At 42.3% G+C, this 22,177-nt stretch overlaps 1 protein-coding gene across 1 annotated transcript; it reads left to right on the forward strand.

Moving 5' to 3' along the window:
- Window positions 1–144: 144 nt before the first annotated feature.
- On the forward strand, window positions 145–20,498 carry hprt1 (hypoxanthine phosphoribosyltransferase 1). The gene is made up of 9 exons (XM_020502063.2): window positions 145–335; window positions 2,698–2,804; window positions 15,304–15,487; window positions 16,015–16,080; window positions 16,766–16,783; window positions 16,888–16,970; window positions 17,200–17,246; window positions 19,399–19,475; window positions 19,563–20,498. The coding sequence occupies exons 1-9, from the start codon at window positions 309–311 to the stop codon at window positions 19,608–19,610; spliced, it is 657 nt and encodes a 218-aa protein (XP_020357652.1). The 5' UTR covers window positions 145–308; the 3' UTR covers window positions 19,611–20,498.
- Window positions 20,499–22,177: the final 1,679 nt, after the last annotated feature.

Here is a 22,177-nt window from a genome sequence, read left to right on the forward strand (position 1 = left end):
TTCCATATTCATAGTGATGGGAATATCATGCAGTGCCCCGCATTGGGTTTAGTCTACATGATTTCATGGCGATGACAGATTCTATCCAAAATGGGCGGTGCATCAGGATTTCCCCTCATTTGATTCGTTATTCAGTCCTACAACCAGCTCCGCACGTCCTGCAGAGGTTTTGCGGAAGATCTACTGTACGTAGATTGCTAGGTGGTCTGCTGTTAAAGAGGTGAAACTCATTTTAGGTGACAGAGACGAGCAAAAACAAGAATTTTGTCGGAGAAAAAGCGGGTCGTGGTCTAAACGACGATACGGACATGGCGTCAAGCAGCCCCTGTGTTGTGGTAAGTCTTGCAACGCTGATTCAAATGGGTGTTCGTTCATATTGCGAATTCAGCATGACTGCTATTTCGTGTCAAAGAGGAATGGGTCGTAACTACTTTTTTTTAGCGGAAATACGCGCAGTTCGCCCCTGTAAATGTACGTTTTCCGAATTATTACGTTGTCCTTTATGCGTTCCTTTTTAATGCTTCAAACTTGTCATCGCACGCTCACCTTAAATCACTCATGTTCATCTCAACAACAAAAATAGCTGTCTAGCTACATAACTAAGCGCGGCCTGGGGCATCGCACGCGTGCTAACACGCATGGCACATTAACACGCATGGCACATGTTATACTTACCATACCACTAATCCACTGAGTCATACAGTAGGACGAATATACTGATACATATTCAATTGACCAATAATAGCACTAGAGTAGTTTTCTGTAAAATACGAACAAAATGCAAGTTATATAATCTAACTTCGAAACGAATACATATGCATGCCATATGGGGCGGGTTATTGCTTGTCTCTCCAACCAATACATTTTTTTTGGTTCAGTCCTGTCACCCAGAATAGTTTATTTTTGGAAAACCACAGCCTACAGGCTTTTGGGGATTACTGCTGTACTGCAACCAGCATGATGTCCTCATTTCACTGGTATGCATTTCACCATTATATTTCACAATATATTTACAGAAGTACAAGAAGATGTAAATTGCAGAAGAACACATTTAGCTTTTGTAGCCATTTCCAACAGAATAACACATTTTATTGCCTATAGCATTTATTTTTGCTATCAAACTTGTTATCGATTGATGACACAGACAACATGCTGAATGCAGCAGATTTAGCAGACATGGCTTGGAGAGTCAGTTCGTCTGTAGGAGAAACTGGAGAAACTACAGTGTTACATTCACCCCTAATGCTGATAAGTTGGCCCTTGTTTAAAAGAGATAGGTAAGAGAGGGCCACTGTGGGAAGGAATGCCTCACTCCATCTTTAGATAGGAATTATTGTATCATAACAACACACATTGCTTTCACAAGGTTACAAAGTACATTTCTCTACACTAGTACAAGCTTACATTCAGGTCAACTTATGATTCATAGCTTGGTTGTTATGTCGTCTTTTGAAGGGCTCTTTTTGGTTTAATAATGACTCGATTGCACATTTGTGACTATAGTGCTACATAGTACGATGTGATGTGCTGTTGGTGGAGCTATAAGATAGTTTGAGGGAACTGTTCTCCTGTTCTCCCACCAACTGAGCCCAGTACAGCAGCACCTGTAGTAGACAGCAGGTGGGAGGAAGACTGCTGTAGGATCTGTAGTCCCCAGACAACTGCCTAGTACCTGCATGGCTCATTATCAGTCCTTTCTCTGCATGTGAACTTCATCTGTTCTGAGCCAAATCACACGAGTACATAGGAATATATTTCAGTTGGACTGGCATGGGAAGGAGAACACACAGTTGTCCCAGGTCAGAAAATGTGAGGACATGTCTCATAGGATTATCCACAGTCCATGTAGCTTCGGCCTACATGTAACTACATTGTTATAATAAGTAACCCTTTTATATGGTCTTACAGAGTGTGTAAATGTCAGCCAGGGGCCAGGGCAGGCAAGAGACCCATGATCACACCCCAATCCCTGGGCACCTCTGGGCCTGGTCTGGTGGCCACTCTGCTGTCACATGACTCTGATGAAGCTCTCTGTGCATCCCAAATGGCACCCTATTCCATATAAAAGTACTGCACTATATAGGGAATAGGGTGCCATTTGGGACACACATCCCGCTCTCTGGATTCAAGTGCAGGGCTGTTGACCCCTCAGTAGGAAATTAGATTTGAAAACATATGGGGTATATCGCTTCTAGAATTAGTATGGCATCTCTGAAAAGAGGCAGTGTTTATATAAATTGAGATACTTCTTCGCAGAGTAATCTTGTATTAGTTCAAAGTCGATGCCAGGGACAAACAGTGGAGTCTTTAATAGAAGCTGGGGGGGTGTGTTAGATGACTGCATGATTGGAGTGGACTGATTTCTCTTTCCTAGAATTGGGGCGGGCAATGTGCGTTTTGCTCTCACCTGCCTCGGTCAGTATTGAGTGGAGTCTGCAGCTGCGGCAGCAAGTGTGGGTGTTATTTGCTCTGCCAGAAGTCGGTTGCACCAGTGATACCAGACAGAGGGGAGGGTGCATTGTGATAATTGTAAAGTGAACAACCTTTAGTGTCTTCACCTCTATTCCCACTGCCTCCCGTTTAGATAACACCCATGTGCTTTCTTTAATTAACCCTTTCCCTGCTGCGTCATAGCAGTTCCACATCACAAGCATGGCATTGATCATGTAGATTGTCAGCATGTGATCTGTGTTCCAGATCAGCGATGATGAGCAGGGATATGACCTGGACCTCTTCTGCATCCCAAAGCACTACGCTGATGACCTAGACCGGGTCTACATCCCACATGGACTCATCCTTGACAGGTGGGTTGTTACTAGCAGTGTGGTCTTAATAAATCCTCTACAGGATCGGTGGGTCCCCCGCGGGATGGTTGAGCTAATGTGATTAGCAAGAGGTTGTAAGTAACAAGAACATTTCCCAGGACGTAGACATATCTGATATGGGCAGAAAGCTTAAATTCTTGTCAATCTAACTGCACTGTCCAATTTAAGGTAGCTATTACAGTGAAAGAATACCATGCTATTGTTTGAGGAGAGTGCACAGTTATAAACTTGAAAATGTATTTATAAACCAATTAGGTACATTTGGGCAGTCTTGACACCACAAAATTTGGAACATTGATCCAATGAACCATTGCATTTAATCTAAAACTTTGCACATACACTGCTGCCACCTAGTGGCCAAAATCTAAATTGCGCCTTTGGCTGGAATAATACATTATGGCCTTAATCTTGCATTTCAAAGATGATTGTTGTTAGGTTCTTATTTTTCAGAGTAAATAACCCACGGACACTAGAGAAGCATTAACTGAGTTTAATTCTATCCCAAAGGTTCTGTACAGCTGTAATCAGACTGCAAAACGTTTCTCACATCACAGTTATATACATCCCTCTTAAGACACTCCCCTTTCTCTCCAACCCTTCATTTGTTTGGCTCTACAGGAAGCTAATAAAGAGGGTAACAGGATTCCTAACATTTATTACTCTCTTAAGAGAATCTGTCCTCACGTCCTGACCTCAACCCCTCTTTCATCTAATACACAGATGTCCATCTGTCTTTCCTCAGAGACATAAAACCGTCTCTTTCATTTCCTATCATTCATTTACTATCTCAATGATCAAAGTTTAGCCGATTCTAACAGTCCTTCCTCTTGAACAACAGCGTCCTAATGTTCACTTTACATAAACTTGGAAATTACTTAAATGGATAAACAATAATAAAACATGAATTGAACAAACATTCACCGCAAGGTGTACAAATTCAGAGACTTATGGCCTCCGAACTATGGTCACACAACAAAATGCCATTCCAGCTGAATCTGCGGTCTCCTTCAATGGCAGATGGAGCAGGTTTTAGTTTCTCCACTTTCCCCTTCTGTTCCTAAGAGAGTGATAGCACAAAACTTGGAAAGCAAAAAACAACATAAAACATAACAGTATTAACAATGTGATAAGCTATGCATATTTATATATGCATGAAAACCAAAGTCTGAATTCCCACTCTCTCTTCACCTGACTCTATGCCTCCAGGATAATTTCCTGCTGGGTTCCACAAAAATGAAAGCTCTAAAAAGCTTCCTCATGCTTTCACCCAGTCTTCCCCTTTAGGCCCCAGGTTCTGAGAGGTGTTCCCAAGTCATGTCATTTTCACTTTGTTCCCCATCTTCTCCATTTCACCTGATAGGCACCAACACCTGATATGCAAGTGTCTATCCCTAATCCATGTTCCATCCTCTTGAGGTAACTCAGCACTGTATCTGCTTTCAAATCAATGCCTTCAACATTTTGTTCACAGTACCCCTCTATCCTCTTCTCTATCATATGATGCATTAACCCATAAAGCAGCTAAACCCCAATCCAACTTTGATGTTTATAGTAGTTCCCAGACCCAACCATCTGTATGTCTTACAGTGGAATCTAGTCTCTCTCTCGCTCCGCTTCCTGTGTCATGGTGTCTTCACTCACCCATTATGCAGTTGGATCTCACTTCACGTGAAAACTATGGATGTTCTTATAGGCACTATAGTATTGCCAGTGTAACAGTACAGCTTCCGTCCCCCTCCTCGCCCCTACCTGGGCTCAAACCAGGAACACATCGACAACAGCCACACTCGAAGCATCGTTACCCATCGCTCCACAAAAGCCGCTCCACAAAAGCTAAAAGCGAGTGACGTTTGAAACAGTATTAGCGCACACCTTGCTAACTAGCTAGCCATTTCACATTAGTTACACCAGCCATTAGGCTGATAGGCTTGAAGTCATAAACAGCGCTGCGCTTGCGAAGAGCTGCTGGCAAAACGCACGAAAGTGCTGTTTGAATGAATGATTACGGGACTGCTGCTGCTCAGTCAGACTGCTCTATCAAATCAGACTTAATTATAACATAATAACACACAGAAATACGAGCCTTTGGTCATTAATATGATCGAATCCGGAAACTATAATTTCGAAAATAAAACGTTTATTATTTCAGTGAAATACGGAACCGTTCGGTATTTTATCTAATGGGTGGCATCCCTAAGTCTAAATATTTTATTCGTATTATAATATAATATAATATTAGTTTGCAATGAGCCAGGCAGCCCAAACTGTTGCATATACCCTGACTCTGCGTGCAATGAACGCAAGAGAAATTACACAATTACACCTGGTTAATATTGCCTGCTAAACTGGATTAGTAGTTATAACTCATGATTATGATTGATTGTTTTTTATAAGATACGTTTAATGCTAGCTAGCTATTTACCTTGGCTTCTAATGCATTCGCGTAACAGGCGGGCTACTCGTGGAGTGAAATGGTTAGAGCGTTGGAGTAGTTAACTGTGCGGTTGCAAGATTGAAACCCCTGAGCTGACAAGGTGAAAATCTGTCGTTTTGCCCCTGAGCAAGGCAGTTAACCCACAGTTCCTAGACTATTATTGAAAATAAGAATGTGTTCTTAACTGTCTTGCCCCTTTAAATAAAAGCTATTAAAAATGTTTTTACATTTTTTTAAATAATCGGAAATCGGCGCCCAAAAATACAGATTTCCGATTGTTATGAAAACTTGAAATCGGCCCTAATTAATCGGCCATTCCGATTAATCGGTCGACCTCTAGTATGGAGTAGTGTCTCTCAAACCAATGCTGTTCCAACACCCCGCCTGGTGTCTCTTAATGTACATTCAATCTCCAGAATTCAGCCCGTGCCCTTGGTTATATCTGCTTCCACCTGAGGATATGCACACTGCAACACATGGTTTATTTCCTGAGAACATACTTGATATTTGAATAACCGCATACCCTGTCCTCCCATCGGTCCCCCAGTTACCAGTAACCAATCCATGTGACATGAGTCGTCATAAACTGATATCCCAACACTGCTACTAAAGTAACCATTGCTACTTCCAACATGGCCCATGACTATAGTCTCACAATACCCCTCATTTGCGCAGTAGTCCCATTCCATGCTATCAATATAGCATTCTACGCTTCTACTACTGCTCCTGTTACTGTCCCTATAGGGATTGCTGTGAGAATAGCTATTGCTCGGAATTTGTCTCCTGCTCTCTCGTGTTTTACTGATAAGTCTAGGACTGAACCTTTCAGATACCCCGTACCTGTTTCCCAGTTTATCCCTTGGTCTCTAGCCCCCAACATCTCCACTGACCTCCTGTATTCTGCTACAGTTGGTACCTGCGGATAATACATCCCTGTGCTCAAGTTAGGTACACATCTCTCACCCAAAGGCCGATCTACCCCCCACCCGTTTGTAAACACCTTTGTTAACGTGTAGACTCTGGGCCCCAACAGTTGATAAGTAGCCACCTTCTGACACTTACCATGGTTCGGTCCCAATCTACTGGGAGGTATGTCAAATGTTTACTAGCTGTCAGAAATGGTGGCGTTGGAAGAGTATCCAACCGTACAAAAACTCTTGAGTCACATGTCTCTTAATCACACTCTGCAGGAGATGTGATGCTATTATCACAGCAAATGTTCCTTCTGGCGATGTGGCCTCCTGTGTACAGGGATCAGTTGCTATTCTTTTAAGTTGTATGCCTTCTGTGACAAACTCATTACTGAAAGTTGACAAAAGTGTCTGAAATGACAACACTAGCTCTGCTACTTTCACCATGATCTGGGTATGTGTAACATTCAATTAAATCCCCATATTGTGTACAGTTAGCTCGATCTCCTGTAACAATATTCAGTCTCTGGGAATGATACTCCTCTATCATTACATCTAACCCATAACACACGATACTCCTAATGCATTTTCTTCAGTTATAAACCTACTAACACATTCTCACATCAGTTAGTCAATACACATCATTCCCTCCTCTGGAACAATGAACACCCTCATGTTCCACCAAACCTAAAAACATATTGACTTGAAAAGAAAAGAGAAACTAAGTACATGTTTAATAACTTAGCACCACTCATTGATGCGATGTAACATAAAAAACTCTTAATACAGGGTGACAAAAAAAAGTTAAAAAACGTTAATGTTCGTCCCAAGCTATCATCCAGTCAGTCTCCCAAACAAACCACCTCTCCTCAAGATGACACTTAGAGATACGTTTCTGGAGACTCTCGGCCACATAAATGTTAGCAGCGCATCCACCCCTCATTGTGCTTTAGCAATTCTCTCGCTGTATCCCAATCACAACTAAAACATTTTATAAATTATCCAACCCGAATGTAGAATGACTGACCTCAGTTCTTAATTTGAGTCTAGGGCTCAAGTTCCAGTTTTCCAACTTAGCACAGATCATCTTATTTATAAACCACCTTTTATTGCCTGTCATAACTCTTCTCATTACAGCCCCCCCTTTTCCCTGTTTTCCTGTCATGGGTGGCCTGGTAAAGAAAGATCAGTATCTCAATGCATTTTCAGTTTGAATAGTTAGCGGTGCGTATACCCCCCCCCCCCCCCCCCCCCCCCGTCCGTCCTTCACCCGGCACTTATCATTCTAACGTGTCTTCTTCAGATATCGTTTACAGTTAATTTCCCCAACGGCACATGTAACTTTTGCCTGTCACATTTCATGGCCCTTGATAATGTCCCGATGTTAATATCCAAGTAGATACTTCCGTTTCTCCCACCTGAGCTTGTGCTCACTCCACAAGCTCTTTCAGCACCCCAGCCCTGGTCTCACTCCACAAGCTCTCTCAGCACCCCAGTCCTGGTCTCACTCCACAAGCTCTCTCAGCACCCCAGCCCTGGTCTCACTCCACAAGCTCTCTCAGCACCCCAGCCCTGGTCTCACTCCACAAGCTCTCTCAGCACCCCAGCCCTGGTCTCACTCCACAAGCTCTTTCAGCACCCCAGCCCTGGTCTCACTCCACAAGCTCTTTCAGCACCCCAGCCCTGGTCTCACTCCACAAGCTCTTTCAGCACCCCAGCCCTGGTCTCACTCCACAAGCTCTTTCAGCACCCCAGCCCTGGTCTCACTCCACAAGCTCTCTCAGCACCCCAGCCCTGGTCTCACTCCACAAGCTCTTTCAGCACCCCAGCCCTGGTCTCACTCCACAAGCTCTTTCAGCACCCCAGCCCTGGTCTCACTCCACAAGCTCTCTCAGCACCCCAGCCCTGGTCTCACTCCACAAGCTCTCTCAGCACCCCAGCCCTGGTCTCACTCCACAAGCTCTCTCCACACCCCAGCCCTGGTTTTGGCTCGGACTCAGATAGGAGTGGTAAAAGTCACTGTCTCTCATAGCACGCCTTCGTCGCTCTTTCTTCAGCCGGTTAGGGAGGGTTTTGAGGTTCACACACAGTCTATGGTCAAATTATTTCTACCATGCATTGAAACACGATCTGACCTCATCTTCCATGATAACCTCAAAAAAGCACAGATCATATCAACATTTAAGTTCATTACATTTCTGTTTCAAGAAACTAGACAAACATTGACTCTCTGACGAATGACATTAACCTTTTCTTAATAACATCTCTACGACAAATGTCAAAAAGCATAACATAATGTTACTGCTGAAAAAAACATGTTCTAAGTTACCAGATCATGAAGATAGACTGTGATATGTATTGCTATTTGAAGTTACTGTCATCCCTTATTAACATATGTTCCTTTCTATATGCAGCCTGAACACAGTACCACTGTATAAGTACCCTAAAAACCACCAGGACCACTTTCTATATGCAGCCTGAATACAGTACCACTGTATAAGTACCCTAAAAACCACCAGGACCACTTTCTATATGCAGCCTGAATACAGTACCACTGTATAAGTACCCTAAAAACCACCAGGACCTCTTTCTACATGCAGCCTGAATACAGTACCACTGTATAAGTACCCTAAAAACCACCAGGACCTCTTTCTATATGCAGCCTGAACACAGTACCACTGTATAAGTACCCTAAAAACCACCAGGACCTCTTTCTATATGCAGCCTGAACACAGTACCACTGTATAAGTACCCTAAAAACCACCAGGACCTCTTTCTATATGCAGCCTGAACACAGTACCACTGTATAAGTACCCTAAAAACCACCAGGACCTCTTTCTATATGCAGCCTGAACACAGTACCACTGTATAAGTACCCTAAAAACCAGGACCACTTTCTATATGCAGCCTGAACACAGTACCACTGTATAAGTACCCTAAAAACCACCAGGACCTCTTTCTATATGCAGCCTGAACACAGTACCACTGTATAAGTACCCTAAAAACCACCAGGACCTCTTTCTATATGCAGCCTGAACACAGTACCACTGTATAAGTACCCTAAAAACCAGGACCACTTTCTATATGCAGCCTGAACACAGTACCACTGTATAAGTACCCTAAAAACCAGGACCACCACCACAAAACCAGATCAGCGTCAACTCACCATCAGTACGACCAAGAATGTTTTTCGCGACGCGGATCCTGTGTTCTGCCTTACAAACAGGACAACGGAGTGGATTCCATGCAGCGACCCAAAAAAATGACTCCGAAAAAGAGGGAAACGAGGCGGTCTTCTGGTCAGACTCTGGAGACGGGCACACCGTGCACCACTCCCTAGCATTCTTCTTGCCAATGTCCAGTCTCTTGACAACAAGGTTGATGAAATCCGAGCAAGGGTAGCATTCCAGAGGGACATCAGAGACTGCAACGTTCTTTGCTTCATGGAAACATGGCTCACTGGAGAGACGCTATTCGAGGCGGTGCAGCCAACGGGTTTCTCCACGCATCGCGCCGACAGAAACAAACATCTCTCTGGTAAGAAGAGGGGCGGGGGCGTATGCCTTATGGCTAACGTGACATGGTGTGATGAAAGAAACATACAGGAACTCAAATCCTTCTGTTCACCTGATTTAGAATTCCTCACAATCAAATGTAGACCGCATTATCTACCAAGAGAATTCTCTTCGATTATAATCACAGCCGTATATATCCCCCCCAAGCAGACACATCGATGGCTCTGAACGAACTTTATTTAACTCACTGGAAACGATTTATCCGGAGGCTGCATTCATTGTAGCTGGGGATTTTAACAAGGCTAATCTGAAAACAAGACTCCCTAAATTTTATCAGCATATCGATTGCGCAACCAGGGGTGGAAAGACCTTGGATCATTGTTACTCTAACTTCCGCGACGCATATAAGGCCCCGCCCCCCTTTCGGAAAAGCTGACCACGACTCCATTTTGTTGATCCCTGCCTACAGACAGAAACTAAAACAAGAGGCTCCCACGCTGAGGTCTGTCCAACGCTGGTCCGACCAAGCTGACTCCACACTCCAAGACTGCTTCCATCACGTGGACTGGGACATGTTTCGTATTGCGTCAGATAACAATATTGACGAATACGCTGATTCGGTGTGCGATTAGAACGTGCGTTGAAGATGTCGTTCCCATAGCAACGATTAAAACATTCCCTAACCAGAAACCGTGGATTGATGGCAGCATTCGTGTGGAACTGAAAGCGCGAACCACTGCTTTTAATCAGGGCAAGGTGTCTGGTAACATGACCGAATACAAATAGTGGAGCTATTCCCTCCGCAAGGCTATCAAACAAGCTAAGCGTCAGTACAGAGAAAGTAGAATCTCAATTCAACGGCTCAGACACAAGAGGCATGTGGCAGGGTCTACAGTCAATCACGGACTACAGGAAGAAATCCAGCCCAGTCACGGACCAGGATGTCCTGCTCCCAGGCAGACAAAACAACTTTTTTGCCCGCTTTGAGGACAATACAGTGCCACTGACACGGCCTGCAACGAAAACATGCGGTCTCTCCTTCACTGCAGCCGAGGTGAGTAAAACATTTAAACGTGTTAACCCTCGCAGGGCTGCAGGCCCAGACGGCATCCCCAGCCGCGCCCTCAGAGCATGCGCAGACCAGCTGGCCGGTGTGTTTACGGACATATTCAATCAATCCCTATACCAGTCTGCTGTTCCCATATGCTTCAAGAGGGCCACCATTGTTCCTGTTCCCAAGAAAGCTAAGGTAACTGAGCTAAACGACTACCGCCCCGTAGCACTCACATCCGTCATCATGAAGTGCTTTGAGAGACTAGTCAAGGACCATATCACCTCCACCCTACCCGACACCCTAGACCCACTCCAATTTGCTTACCGCCCAAATAGGTCCACAGACGATGCAATCTCAACCACACTGCACACTGCCCTAACCCATCTGGACAAGAGGAATACCTATGTGAGAATGCTGTTCCTCGACTACAGCTCGGCATTCAACACCATAGTACCCTCCAAGCTCGTCATCAAGCTCGAGACCCTGGGTCTCGACCCCGCCCTGTGCAACTGGGTACTGGACTTCCTGACGGGCCGCCCCCAGGTGGTGAGGGTAGGCAACAACATCTCCTCCCCGCTGATCCTCAACACTGGGGCCCCACAAGGGTGCGTTCTGAGCCCTCTCCTGTACTCCCTGTTCACCCACGACTGCGTGGCCACGCACGCCTCCAACTCAATCATCAAGTTTGCGGACGACACAACAGTGGTAGGCTTGATTACTAACAACGACGAGATGGCCTACAGGGAGGAGGTGAGGGCCCTCGGAGTGTCCTCACTTTCTATATGCAGCCTGAACACAGTACCACTGTATAAGTACCCTAAAAACCAGGACCACTTTCTATATGCAGCCTGAACACAGTACCACTGTATAAGTACCCTAAAAACCAGGACCACTTTCTATATGCAGCCTGAACACAGTACCACTGTATAAGTACCCTAAAAACCAGGACCACTTTCTATATGCAGCCTGAACACAGTACCACTGTATAAGTACCCTAAAAACCAGGACCTCAGGGAACTGGTCGTTTACCCCTTTCAAAAACGTGATAAAAAAAAACACATGTTAAATCAAAAATAAACTATTTAGAATTACAACTCTTTATAACACCCTACAAAAATAATAATAATCTCCTAAAGTAATGGTACAATTTGGATAGAGAATGGTGTTTCGCATGAATTTTATAATTAAACCCCCCTGTCTATTTAATTCCTAATGAAGTTGATCATTCTTCATTAGGAATTTTTTATATTCAGGGCTTTCGTCACCATTAAAATGTTTTCTTTCCCTGTCCTTCGGAAACCATTTAAATACCTATTCCAAACATTTCATCCTCCTGCAAACTCATTTTAACTGAATTGAAAAGACTCCTTCAAATAAATCCCACTACACGGCGATAGTATCTCTCCACCGAGTCTAATGATTCACGGGTCTCCTTTTCCTCGTGATTCTCCATATCCATCATACCATATCAAAAAATGTAAAGTTCATTTTAGGTTTGGTACCCCTATGCTACCTACGCGTGACCCTTCCACCTTTTCGTCCATTCTAGAATCCCATTCCAGAATAAGACGACATCAAACGTAAATGTATTTAAAAATAAAACCACATAGGATTTGTCTAAATCATTAGACATTCTAAGGCCTTCTGCATTTGCAATGAGTGTTTGGTCATATAATTTAAATGTGTTACCTTTAGAATCCATTCCCCTAGCATTTCGCCTAGAATCTTCAACCCAAAATAAGTTTTCTTGTGGCAAATTTAGCCAATGTCTCATCGTAAGGAACCCGCAATATATGCATGTGGTTCCATAACACGTTCTCTCACCAAGGCAGCAGCCATTTCGTCTGCTTTACGATTACCTGTGGCGATTTTATCTGTACGACCTGTATGAGCTTCACATTTCACCACTGCTAATTTACTGGTTAACTGACATTATTCTAATAATACATCTACCTCCAGACTCTTTTTATTGGTGTTCCTGTCGCTGCTAACATGCCCCGTGGTGACCACAATGTACCCAAATCATGAATTACTCCAAATGCATACCACACACAGCGCACCCCTTTACTCTATTCCCTTCTGTGTTCACGTAACTAGAGCCATCTGGATACTATACTTTTTCTGATTCCAATTCTGTCTCTTGCAAATCAGGCCTAGGTTTTGGAGTAATCTGATCTGGGTCACATGTAAGCGATTCACCCTCCCCAAGCAACGGCATTAACAACGCAGGATTCAAAGCACCAATCTTATGAAATTTTAGATTTTCCCCATTTAACGTTAACTCCCATCTTGTCCATCTTGCACTAGTAACATGTTGTGCTTTGTCATACATGCTTTATGACCCTGTTCCGCTAAATTGTCTACCAATGTGGTGAGGTCTCGCATATGACTTTCGTTTTTTGACGCTAATAACAAATCCTCCACGTATTGTACCAACACAGAACATACAATTGACACCCTTTTAACGATTGTTTCAATGTAAAATGATACCACGTGGGACTCTTTGTAAATCCCATCGGTACTCTACTAAAAGTTAGGTCAAACGTGATCTAATACGTCTTCCATCACATAGAAACTGTAATCTCTATGAACCACTTATTATTCGAACAGAAACTATAAGCCGCTAGGTGAAACTTCCATTCTTGCTAACCTCAAAACGATTAGTTGTTGCTCTTTTGAAAAAGATGCAAACTCTTGTATAGCTGCATTTCCGGTCTCACCTTACACTCATTCTTCCAATGCCCGATAGATGTGGGACTCAAACAGGGAGCTATCTCCTTACGCTTTGATGTTTTTTCACTACGTTTCTTAGTTTTATCCTGGTCATTGAAACCATAGATATTGATTTTCTCTATGGCCCTATTAACCCCTCGCACGTCTGCGAGGTGAGTGGAGTCCTATTCCACTCTTAAAACATTGTCTTGAATTAAATCAACTACCCCCGCAATTACCGTTTTGATCACAGGGTTCACCCCCGTCATCAAAGCAGAAGCGCAAATTTGAACAATCCAGTCTCGTTCCCAGGCCTTCTGTAGTAAAGTACTGGTGTCACACTTTATGGGTTCAGCGTTACTCATTTTCCGTTGATAGAATGCTGCATCAAAACGCTCGTATATTGAGCTTTTGATTCTGGTTTCATGTCCTCGTGCCAATTCATAATTGCCTCCCTGAATTCTTATATTTGATTTGAATTCTCTGTCAGCAGGAAAATGTGGTCCAATTTTTCTCTCTCTAATTTGCTCAATTTTCCCCATATTCCAGCCGAATTGGTAGAATACAATTAGGCTCTCACCCGGTTATAGCTACGCAGGCAACCAACCGGCTGGTATTTACCCCCTAGGACTTTACCTTCCAGGACTCACCCTATATTAATAGTAATCACAGGTATTAATCCACTGGGATTTACTATTGACTTTATAGTACTAGCAGGAACCAACCTACTAGGGAGTTACCCTCTAGGACTTACCCTACAGGTACCAGCCTGTATGAGTTTACCTGCTGGGCCTTACCATTTACTATAAAGCTACGACCGGTTGTTACACACTGCAATTATATAATTAAACTCAGGCTCTCCATATCCCATAATTAGTTCAGCCAACAATTCTCATCTCCCCAACATGAGTGGAAACAGATCTAGGAACTAGTCTACCTTGTTTGTTGTGCCGGCTCCTGTTCCACTGATGTGGACTCTATGGTTTGACTACAAACCGTGGTGAACCCTGCTCGCAGCACCCTCTGTTAGGTTCTTATTTTTCAGAGTAAATAACCCACGGACACTAGAGAAGCTTTAACTGAGTTTAATTCTATCCCAAAGGTTCTGTACAGCTGTAATCAGACCGCAAAACGTTTCTCACATCACAGTTATATACATCCCACTTAAGACACTCCCCTTTCTCTCCAACCCTTCATTTGTTTGGCTCTACAGGAAGCTAATAAAGAGGGTAACAGGATTCCTAACATTTATTACTCTCTTAAGAGAATCTGTCCTCACCTCATGACCTCAACCCCTCTTTCATCTAATACACAGATGTCCATCTGTCTTTCCTCAGAGACATAAAACCCAGTCTCTTTCATTTCCTATCATTCAGATCCATAGATGTTGCAATGAAAGAACATGTCAGCTGGCCATTTTTTAATGTTAGTTATTTTACTACTATGTTAATTGTTTTACTACTATGTTAGTTGTTTTACTCATTCAGCCTATGTTACTTGTTTACACAAGGATTTAGATTTAGAGCCACAAACTTTTTTATAATCAAATGAATTAACTGATCACATCCACGTGAGGCTGGCAGTTCAGTTTAGTTGCGAAAGGGTTCTTCAGCTGTCCCCATAGGATAACTCATTTTGGTTCCAGGCAGAACTCTTCTAGGTTTCATGTAGAACCCTCTGTGTAAAGGGTTCTACCTGGAACCTAAAAGGGTTCTTCCATTGAGACAGTCAAAGATCCCTTATAGTTTCTAGATGGCACCTTTTTTTTCCTAAGAGTGTAGCCCCTTATTCAAACAGACATAGGAAACAGGAACCAGTGCTGACTGACCACCCTCTCTCTCCCTGTCTACAGGACAGAGAGGCTAGCCAGGGAGATTATGAAGGACATGGGGGGGCACCATATTGTGGCCCTCTGCGTGCTCAAGGGGGGTTACAAGTTCTTTGCAGACCTGTTGGACTACATCAAGGCCCTAAACCGTAACAGCGACCGCTCCATTCCTATGACAGTGGACTTCATCCGCCTCAAGAGCTACTGCGTAAGGCTCACTCTTCGCTCTGTTCTTCAAATTTGTGTCCCAAATGGCACCATATTCTCTTTTAAGTGCACGCCCTGCAGGGGCCCTGGTCAAAAGTAGTCACAAGTAGTGCACTATAAAGGGAATAGGAGCCATTTGGAATGTAGTTCATGAGTTATTACTATTTTATTATAGATGTTAGAAGTATTTAGCGTTTATGTTATTGTGATTTAATTTATTTATTAAAGGCATTGCCAAAAACGGCATAATGGAAAGAACATAATGTTTTATTCAGTCCATTGGTTTCACAATTGCACCTAAGCTTTCATTTGACCTTTGAGCCAAATGTCAACATGCACTACCTTAATCGCTTGCACTACCCCCCCCCCCCCCCCCACACACACATTCAGCTGTTTGATATAATACATTAAAAAGCAGCTCTTTGTTTATGGATTCTTACTGCTAGATACTAGAGATGTCAATAACAGCAGACCTGTCTGCACAAAGTCCCCTATCCCTGTTCACCTGTTTATTACATGTCTACACAGAATGACCAATCTACAGGTGAAATCAAAGTCATTGGAGGGGATGACCTGTCTACACTGACAGGGAAGGTAAAGAAACATTTTCAACTGACCTTTTCTATAGATCTGTCTGTCAAACATTGGATCATTCCTCAGTTTAGTTTAGCCTCCACTGTTTGCAGTCAGACAAATGTGTAACCTTCTTTAAAGCGAAAGTTCACCCATTTTTACATGTGGCCTTATTTTCACTCTTCCTCTGCTTGTAGTCGCTCCCCCAAATAGTTTTTCTTTTGGGGGGGGTGGTATTTTGTTTCTTTACGGAGAAAGTTGGTTGACACCTTTTGCGGAGTCATTAGTTGCCACAGACTACAATGCATTATGAAAATGGATCTAAAGCATGTTAGAAATGCTCCAAAACAACAATATTACATCAGAATCCCATGACTCAGCAAAATGTGTTTACCAATTTTCTCTTTAACAAAACAAAAATACAAACTTTGGAGGATAAACTATAAGCATAGAAAGTGAAAAATAAGGCCACATGTAAAAACCATGTTTTTTGTGTGTTTTTTTAACTTTGACAAAAGTTTTGAAGGGGTTCTCATGCAGTCTAAAGTACAAGAAGGCATAACTATAATGGCTGCAGGGTTCAACAGGATACGTCCAAGGTCACATTTCTAAATGGGTTCTGGAGTAGCTTTTATATTTGATATAGGCTAACAGTTACACTCTGTCGTCTCTGCCTCTTATTTTTAAATGTTGTGTTTTTACACAGAATGTCCTGATTGTGGAGGTATGTTATGACTACTTCTTCCTCATTGTTAAGTTTTAAACCTTTTGCTATGTCAGCATTATAGACATTTGGCAGTGACACCCACTGTTTTGTCATATTTTTAGGACATTATTGACACAGGAAAGACCATGAAGACCTTGCTGCAACTTCTCAAACAGTACAACCCAAAAATGGTAAAAGTTGCAAGGTAAAGTAATCCCCAAGTCTCTATCTTACATTGCAGTGTTATAAAAAGTTAAATATTTGTCCATACATCTTTGATGTAAATGTAGAATCATGCAAAGGCACCGTACAGTGCAACTTACTTCTGCTTACAGAGAAGTTATATAAAAACCTCCAACTGTCATGTTTTCCTTTGTATTTTAATTCTCTAACACCATCAGTCACATGACCAACTTCCTGGTTTGTGCTTTCAGTTTGTTGGTGAAGAGGACACCAAGGAGTGTTGGCTACACACCAGACTGTGAGTTCACTTCAACACTGCTAAATGGCTTCAGTGAATCATCTTAATCAATAGCCTGAGGCATTGTGCTGTCACACATACATTAACTATAATGAAGACCGATACAGGGCATCCAGAAAGTATTCAGACCCCTTTATTCACATTTTGTTACTTTACGGCCTTGTTTTAAAAATGATTAAATAAAAACATTTCCTCAATCTACACACAATACCCCTTAATGACAAAGTCAAAACAGATTTTAGAAATGACCCTTTCCTATGAGACTAGAAATTGAGCTCAGGTGCACCCTGTTTCCATTGATCGTCCTTGAGATGTTTCTACTACTTGATTGGAGTCCACCTGTGGTAAATTCTATTGTTTGGACATGATTTGGAATGGTACACAGCTGTCTATATAAGGGCCCACAGTCGACGGTGCATGTCAGCAAAAACCAAGCCATGAGGTCGAAGGAATTGTCTGAAGAGCTCTGAGACAGGATTGTGTCTGTGCACAGATCTGAGGAAGGGTACCAACATTTCTATTGACCTTCTGCATTGAAGGTCCCCAAGAACACAGTGGCCTCCATCATTCTTAAATGGAAGAAGTTTGGAACCACCAAGACTCCTCCTAGAGCTGGCTGCCCGGCCAAACTGAACAATCGGGGGAGAAGCGCCTTGGTCAGGGAGGTGACCAAGAACCCGATGGTCACTCTGACAGAGCTCCTGAGTTCCTCTGTGGACATCAGAGAACCTTCCAGAAGGACAACCATCTCTGCAGCGCTTCACCAATCAAGCCTTTTTGGTCGAGGGGCCAGCCAAAGGAGTTTGCCAAAAGGCACCTGAAGGACTCTCAGACCATGAGAAACAAAATTCTCTGGTCTGATGAAACCAAGATTGAACTATTTGGCCTGATTGCCAAACGTCACATCTGGAGGAAACCTGGCACCATCCCTACGGTGAAGCATTAGTGTTGGCTGCATCATGCTGTGGGGATGTTTTTCAGTGGCAGGGACTGGGAGACAAGTCAGGATCGAGGGAAATATGAACAGAGCAAAGTACAGCGAGATCCTTGATGAAAACCTGCAAAGGTGGCTCAGGACCTCAGACTGGGGCCGAAGATTTACCATTCAGCAGGACAACGACCCTAGGCACACAGCCAACACAACGCAGGATGGGCTTCGGGAAGGCAGGGTAGCCTAGTGGTTAGAGCGTCGGACTAGTAACCGGAAGGTTGCAAGTTCAAATCCCTGAGCTGACAAGGTACAAATCTGTCGTTCTGCCCCTGAACAGGCAGTTAACCCACTGTTCCTAGGCCGTCATTGAAAATAAGAATTTGTTCTTAGGCCTAGTTAAATAAAGTTTTTTTTATTTTAAGTCTCTGAATGTCCTTGAGTGGCCAGCGAGAGACCGAACCCGATCGAACATCTCTGGACTGACCTTAAAATATCTGTGCAGCGACGCTCTCCATCCAACCTGACAGAGCTTTAGAGGATCTGCAGAGAAGAATGGGAGAAACTCCCCAAATACAGGTGTGCCAAGCTTGTAGCGTCATACCCAAAAAGACTCGAGGCTATAATCACTGCCAAAGGTGCTTCAACAAAGTACTGAGTAAATGTGATATTTCTGTTTATTTTTTAAAAATAAATTTGCTAAAATTACTAAACCTGTTTTTGCTTTGTCATTATGGTATTGTGTGTAGGGTACCCTGTGTTGAGGGTAAATCAATTTTAGAATAAGGCTGTAACATAAAATGTAGAAAAAGTCAAGGAGTTTGAATACTTTCCGAATGCACTGTATCTAACCATCTGATTAAATAGAGGTTCTAGGCCCATTTCAGGGAAATAGTCCAAGACATATGTAAAAAAAAAAAAGCTACGTTTATTAAAGAAATACGTTTTAAGGTCAAACGACATACTAAGGGGGCAGAATGCACCCTTTCAGTTTGTTTTCCAACTCAGAGAAGTAGAACTACTTGGAAGCCTGTGCACTCAGACACCATAATGGGACAGAAACAACATTGCGATTACTATAACTCTATGCTCTTTACTGAAAAAGACTAAAGGGTGCTTTTTATACCTTTCACATGTTCAACACCAATTAGGGTCCCCTGAGAAACATGGACGAAAACTATAGTTCCACCCTGTCACGCTTAACTTCATTTGTTTATTTTTCAGTCATAGGATTTGAGGTTCCAGACAAATTTGTGGTGGGATATGCGCTAGACTACAACGAGTACTTCAGAGATTTAAATGTAAGTACTTTTTGAACAGATTTTCTCAGCTAGATAAACGATGTTGAGTAAAACGGTCTCATTGGTTCCTTTCTGTTTGTTTTCCAGCACATCTGTGTCATTAGTGAAACAGGGAAGGAAAAATACAAGGCCTGAAGAGGACAGCCCTTCCTCTAGTTGTCTATCATTCTTTTTCTAGGTTGCTTTAATTTGATATATCTGATTTATATATATTTTTGGTCAGGAAAATCAAATCAAGGGTGCAGCTCACTGGAAACTCTTGCTCACACACACACACACACATGAACATGTTCTGCTCAGGGTCCCTGAGGTGTACACACACACTTACATTGCCCCTCAGATTTGCAAAGCCGCTCTCTCAACCTCCACATGCTGTGCTGCACTCTAGAAACCACACACACTTTAAAGTGTCAAGATTGAACATTTCTGAGGTGTTACATTGCCTTGGACATATTGGTATGTGTGAGTCCATGTGCATGCTGTCATCGCTTTCAATAAATGGAACATTTGCTTGCCCTGTTAAAATGATCAATACCCAGAGTTTCTTTTTTTGTAGATTAGTAATTTATTGAGAAATTCTGCTACGGTAGCAGGAAGTAGAACAAACATTTAGTCATCATATTGTCAAAATTACTTCAGATTTAAATTATTTTCCATTTCACAAAACTTGAATTTAGCTTGACATTGATTTGAAAGTTTGTACGTCTCTTGAAGACCAAATTCCTTTACTTATACATAATAGTTTCAGTGGTATGGACAAAGGAAGGAGCAGGTATCCTAATACATTACATATATTTTTTTTGGCATAGTTTCCCCCCCCCAAATGGAAGTGTTCCATCAGTAGTACAGTACTGTAATATAAACTGCGAGCTTTGAACATGGTTCAATATTATGATCATTTATGCATATCTGCTTTTATAAATATGTATTTTAAGCTTCCATCTACTGTATGACAATGATTCATGCAATCACAATGTTTTTCTCTTTACCCTCCCAACCATTAAACTCTGCTCCATCCCCTCAGATGACTCCTGATTTCCACCCCAAAAGGTTTGCTTGTGGTACCAAATAATTAAGTTAAATATAAATTATTTTATTTAACTAGGCAAGTCAGATAAGAACAAATTCTTATTTACAATGACCTACACTGGCCAAACCCAGACGACACTGGGCAATTGCGCGCTGCCCTATAGGACTCCCAATCATAGCCGGTTGTGATACAGCCGTCACCGCTGTCATAGAGATGTTCTCCCCAACGATGTCACTGGAAATCAACTGTCTTCTTCTGTGGAGTTGTGTCAGCAAAATCAAAACCTACAAGAGCAATATGTGCAGTGGTGGAAAAAGTCCCCAACTGTCATACGGGATTCAAGATGCCTTCACAGAAATGTGAAAGTTACCCAGTAAAATACTACTTGAGTTAAAGTCTTAAAGTATTTGGTTTTAAATATACTTAAGTATCAAAAGTAAAAGTACGAAACATTTCAAATTCCTTATATTAAGCAAATCCGAGAACAATTGTCTTGTTTTTTAAATTTACGCATATCCAGGGGCACACTCACTTACAAATACATTATTTTCTTAATGTAGTGAAGTAAAAGTTGTCAAAAATATAAATAGTTAAGTCGTTTCTTTGGGTATGTGTACTTAAGTAGTACTTTAAATAGTTTTTTACTTAAGTACATTACACCACTGAATGTCATCTAAACATGCTTTCACACTGGAAATGAAAACGTTCTTATAAATAGACAGTTCCACAATTGAATTTTAAGAAAACATGTAACAATGGGTAATAAGTATCATGGGTTAGTTAAAAAGGGTAACTAATCATGGGTTAGTTAAAATGTTGATCCAGTATTAAATAATGCAGTTGTTCATTATAGTGTGAAACACAAAGCAGGCTGTTGTAGTAGGCAGGCCTGACTACAGCAGAACAGTAACACTGGATACCAGAATAAGGCCAACTCCAGTATTTACGTGCTGCTACAGCCCAGCCAACAATCTAGTCCTTTACTGCATTGGGGAGGTGTTGATCAAGTCTTCAATCATCAACATTGTGCTCTGTCCAGTACTGTAGTTCAAACAACTCAGCCAAGACACTATGCTCCAATACACTCAGAATAATGTAATTAATGCCACTTAACTGATGCTTTTATCCAAAGCGACTTACAGTAGAGCGTGCATATATTTTCTTATGGGTGGCCCCAGTGGGAATCCATATGAGCCAACCTGACTGGGGGCCACTGAAACACTGACTTCATTGTGAGACGAGAGGATGGACAGTGTCACGGTGCTGTAGCAGCAGCTCTTCATGGTCTGCATCTTTACTATCACTACAAACCATGACGTGCTGCTACGACAGCTGCCTGAAATATGGGCTCACTGGTTTAAAGGTAACTTTAACAAGATGAAGTGTACATAGTAAAATGTGTTGCATTAAGTAGGAAGTTGGTTGGGATACCATCGAGGATCAACTGTTATGCAAAATATATGGAAAGGGATTAATGTGATCTCCAGCCAGCTATTTTCACAGGAGATGACTTAACGTAGGCCCTGCTAGGTCAAGAGTCCTCAAAGAAGTAAAATAATGTTTAGTAGTATGTATTGGAAGGCCTGTAAGTCTAGATATTTTTCATGCAAAATAAATGTATTCATCTCTGGTAAGAACAGTACATTTCCTGATATAAATTAATGGCGGTAAA

This window comes from Oncorhynchus kisutch, linkage group LG15, assembly GCF_002021735.2.
Source record: "Oncorhynchus kisutch isolate 150728-3 linkage group LG15, Okis_V2, whole genome shotgun sequence".
Classification (NCBI taxonomy): domain Eukaryota; kingdom Metazoa; phylum Chordata; class Actinopteri; order Salmoniformes; family Salmonidae; genus Oncorhynchus; species Oncorhynchus kisutch.

Excerpts from the sequence above, each read along its gene's own strand:
- hprt1 (XM_020502063.2), top strand. The coding sequence starts at position 309 with ATGGCGTCAAGCAGCCCCTGTGTTGTG. Across the intron at positions 336-2,697 it reads CAAGCAGCCCCTGTGTTGTG|ATCAGCGATGATGAGCAGGG; the intron begins GTAAGTCTTGCA and ends TCTGTGTTCCAG. Across the intron at positions 2,805-15,303 it reads CATGGACTCATCCTTGACAG|GACAGAGAGGCTAGCCAGGG; the intron begins GTGGGTTGTTAC and ends CCCTGTCTACAG.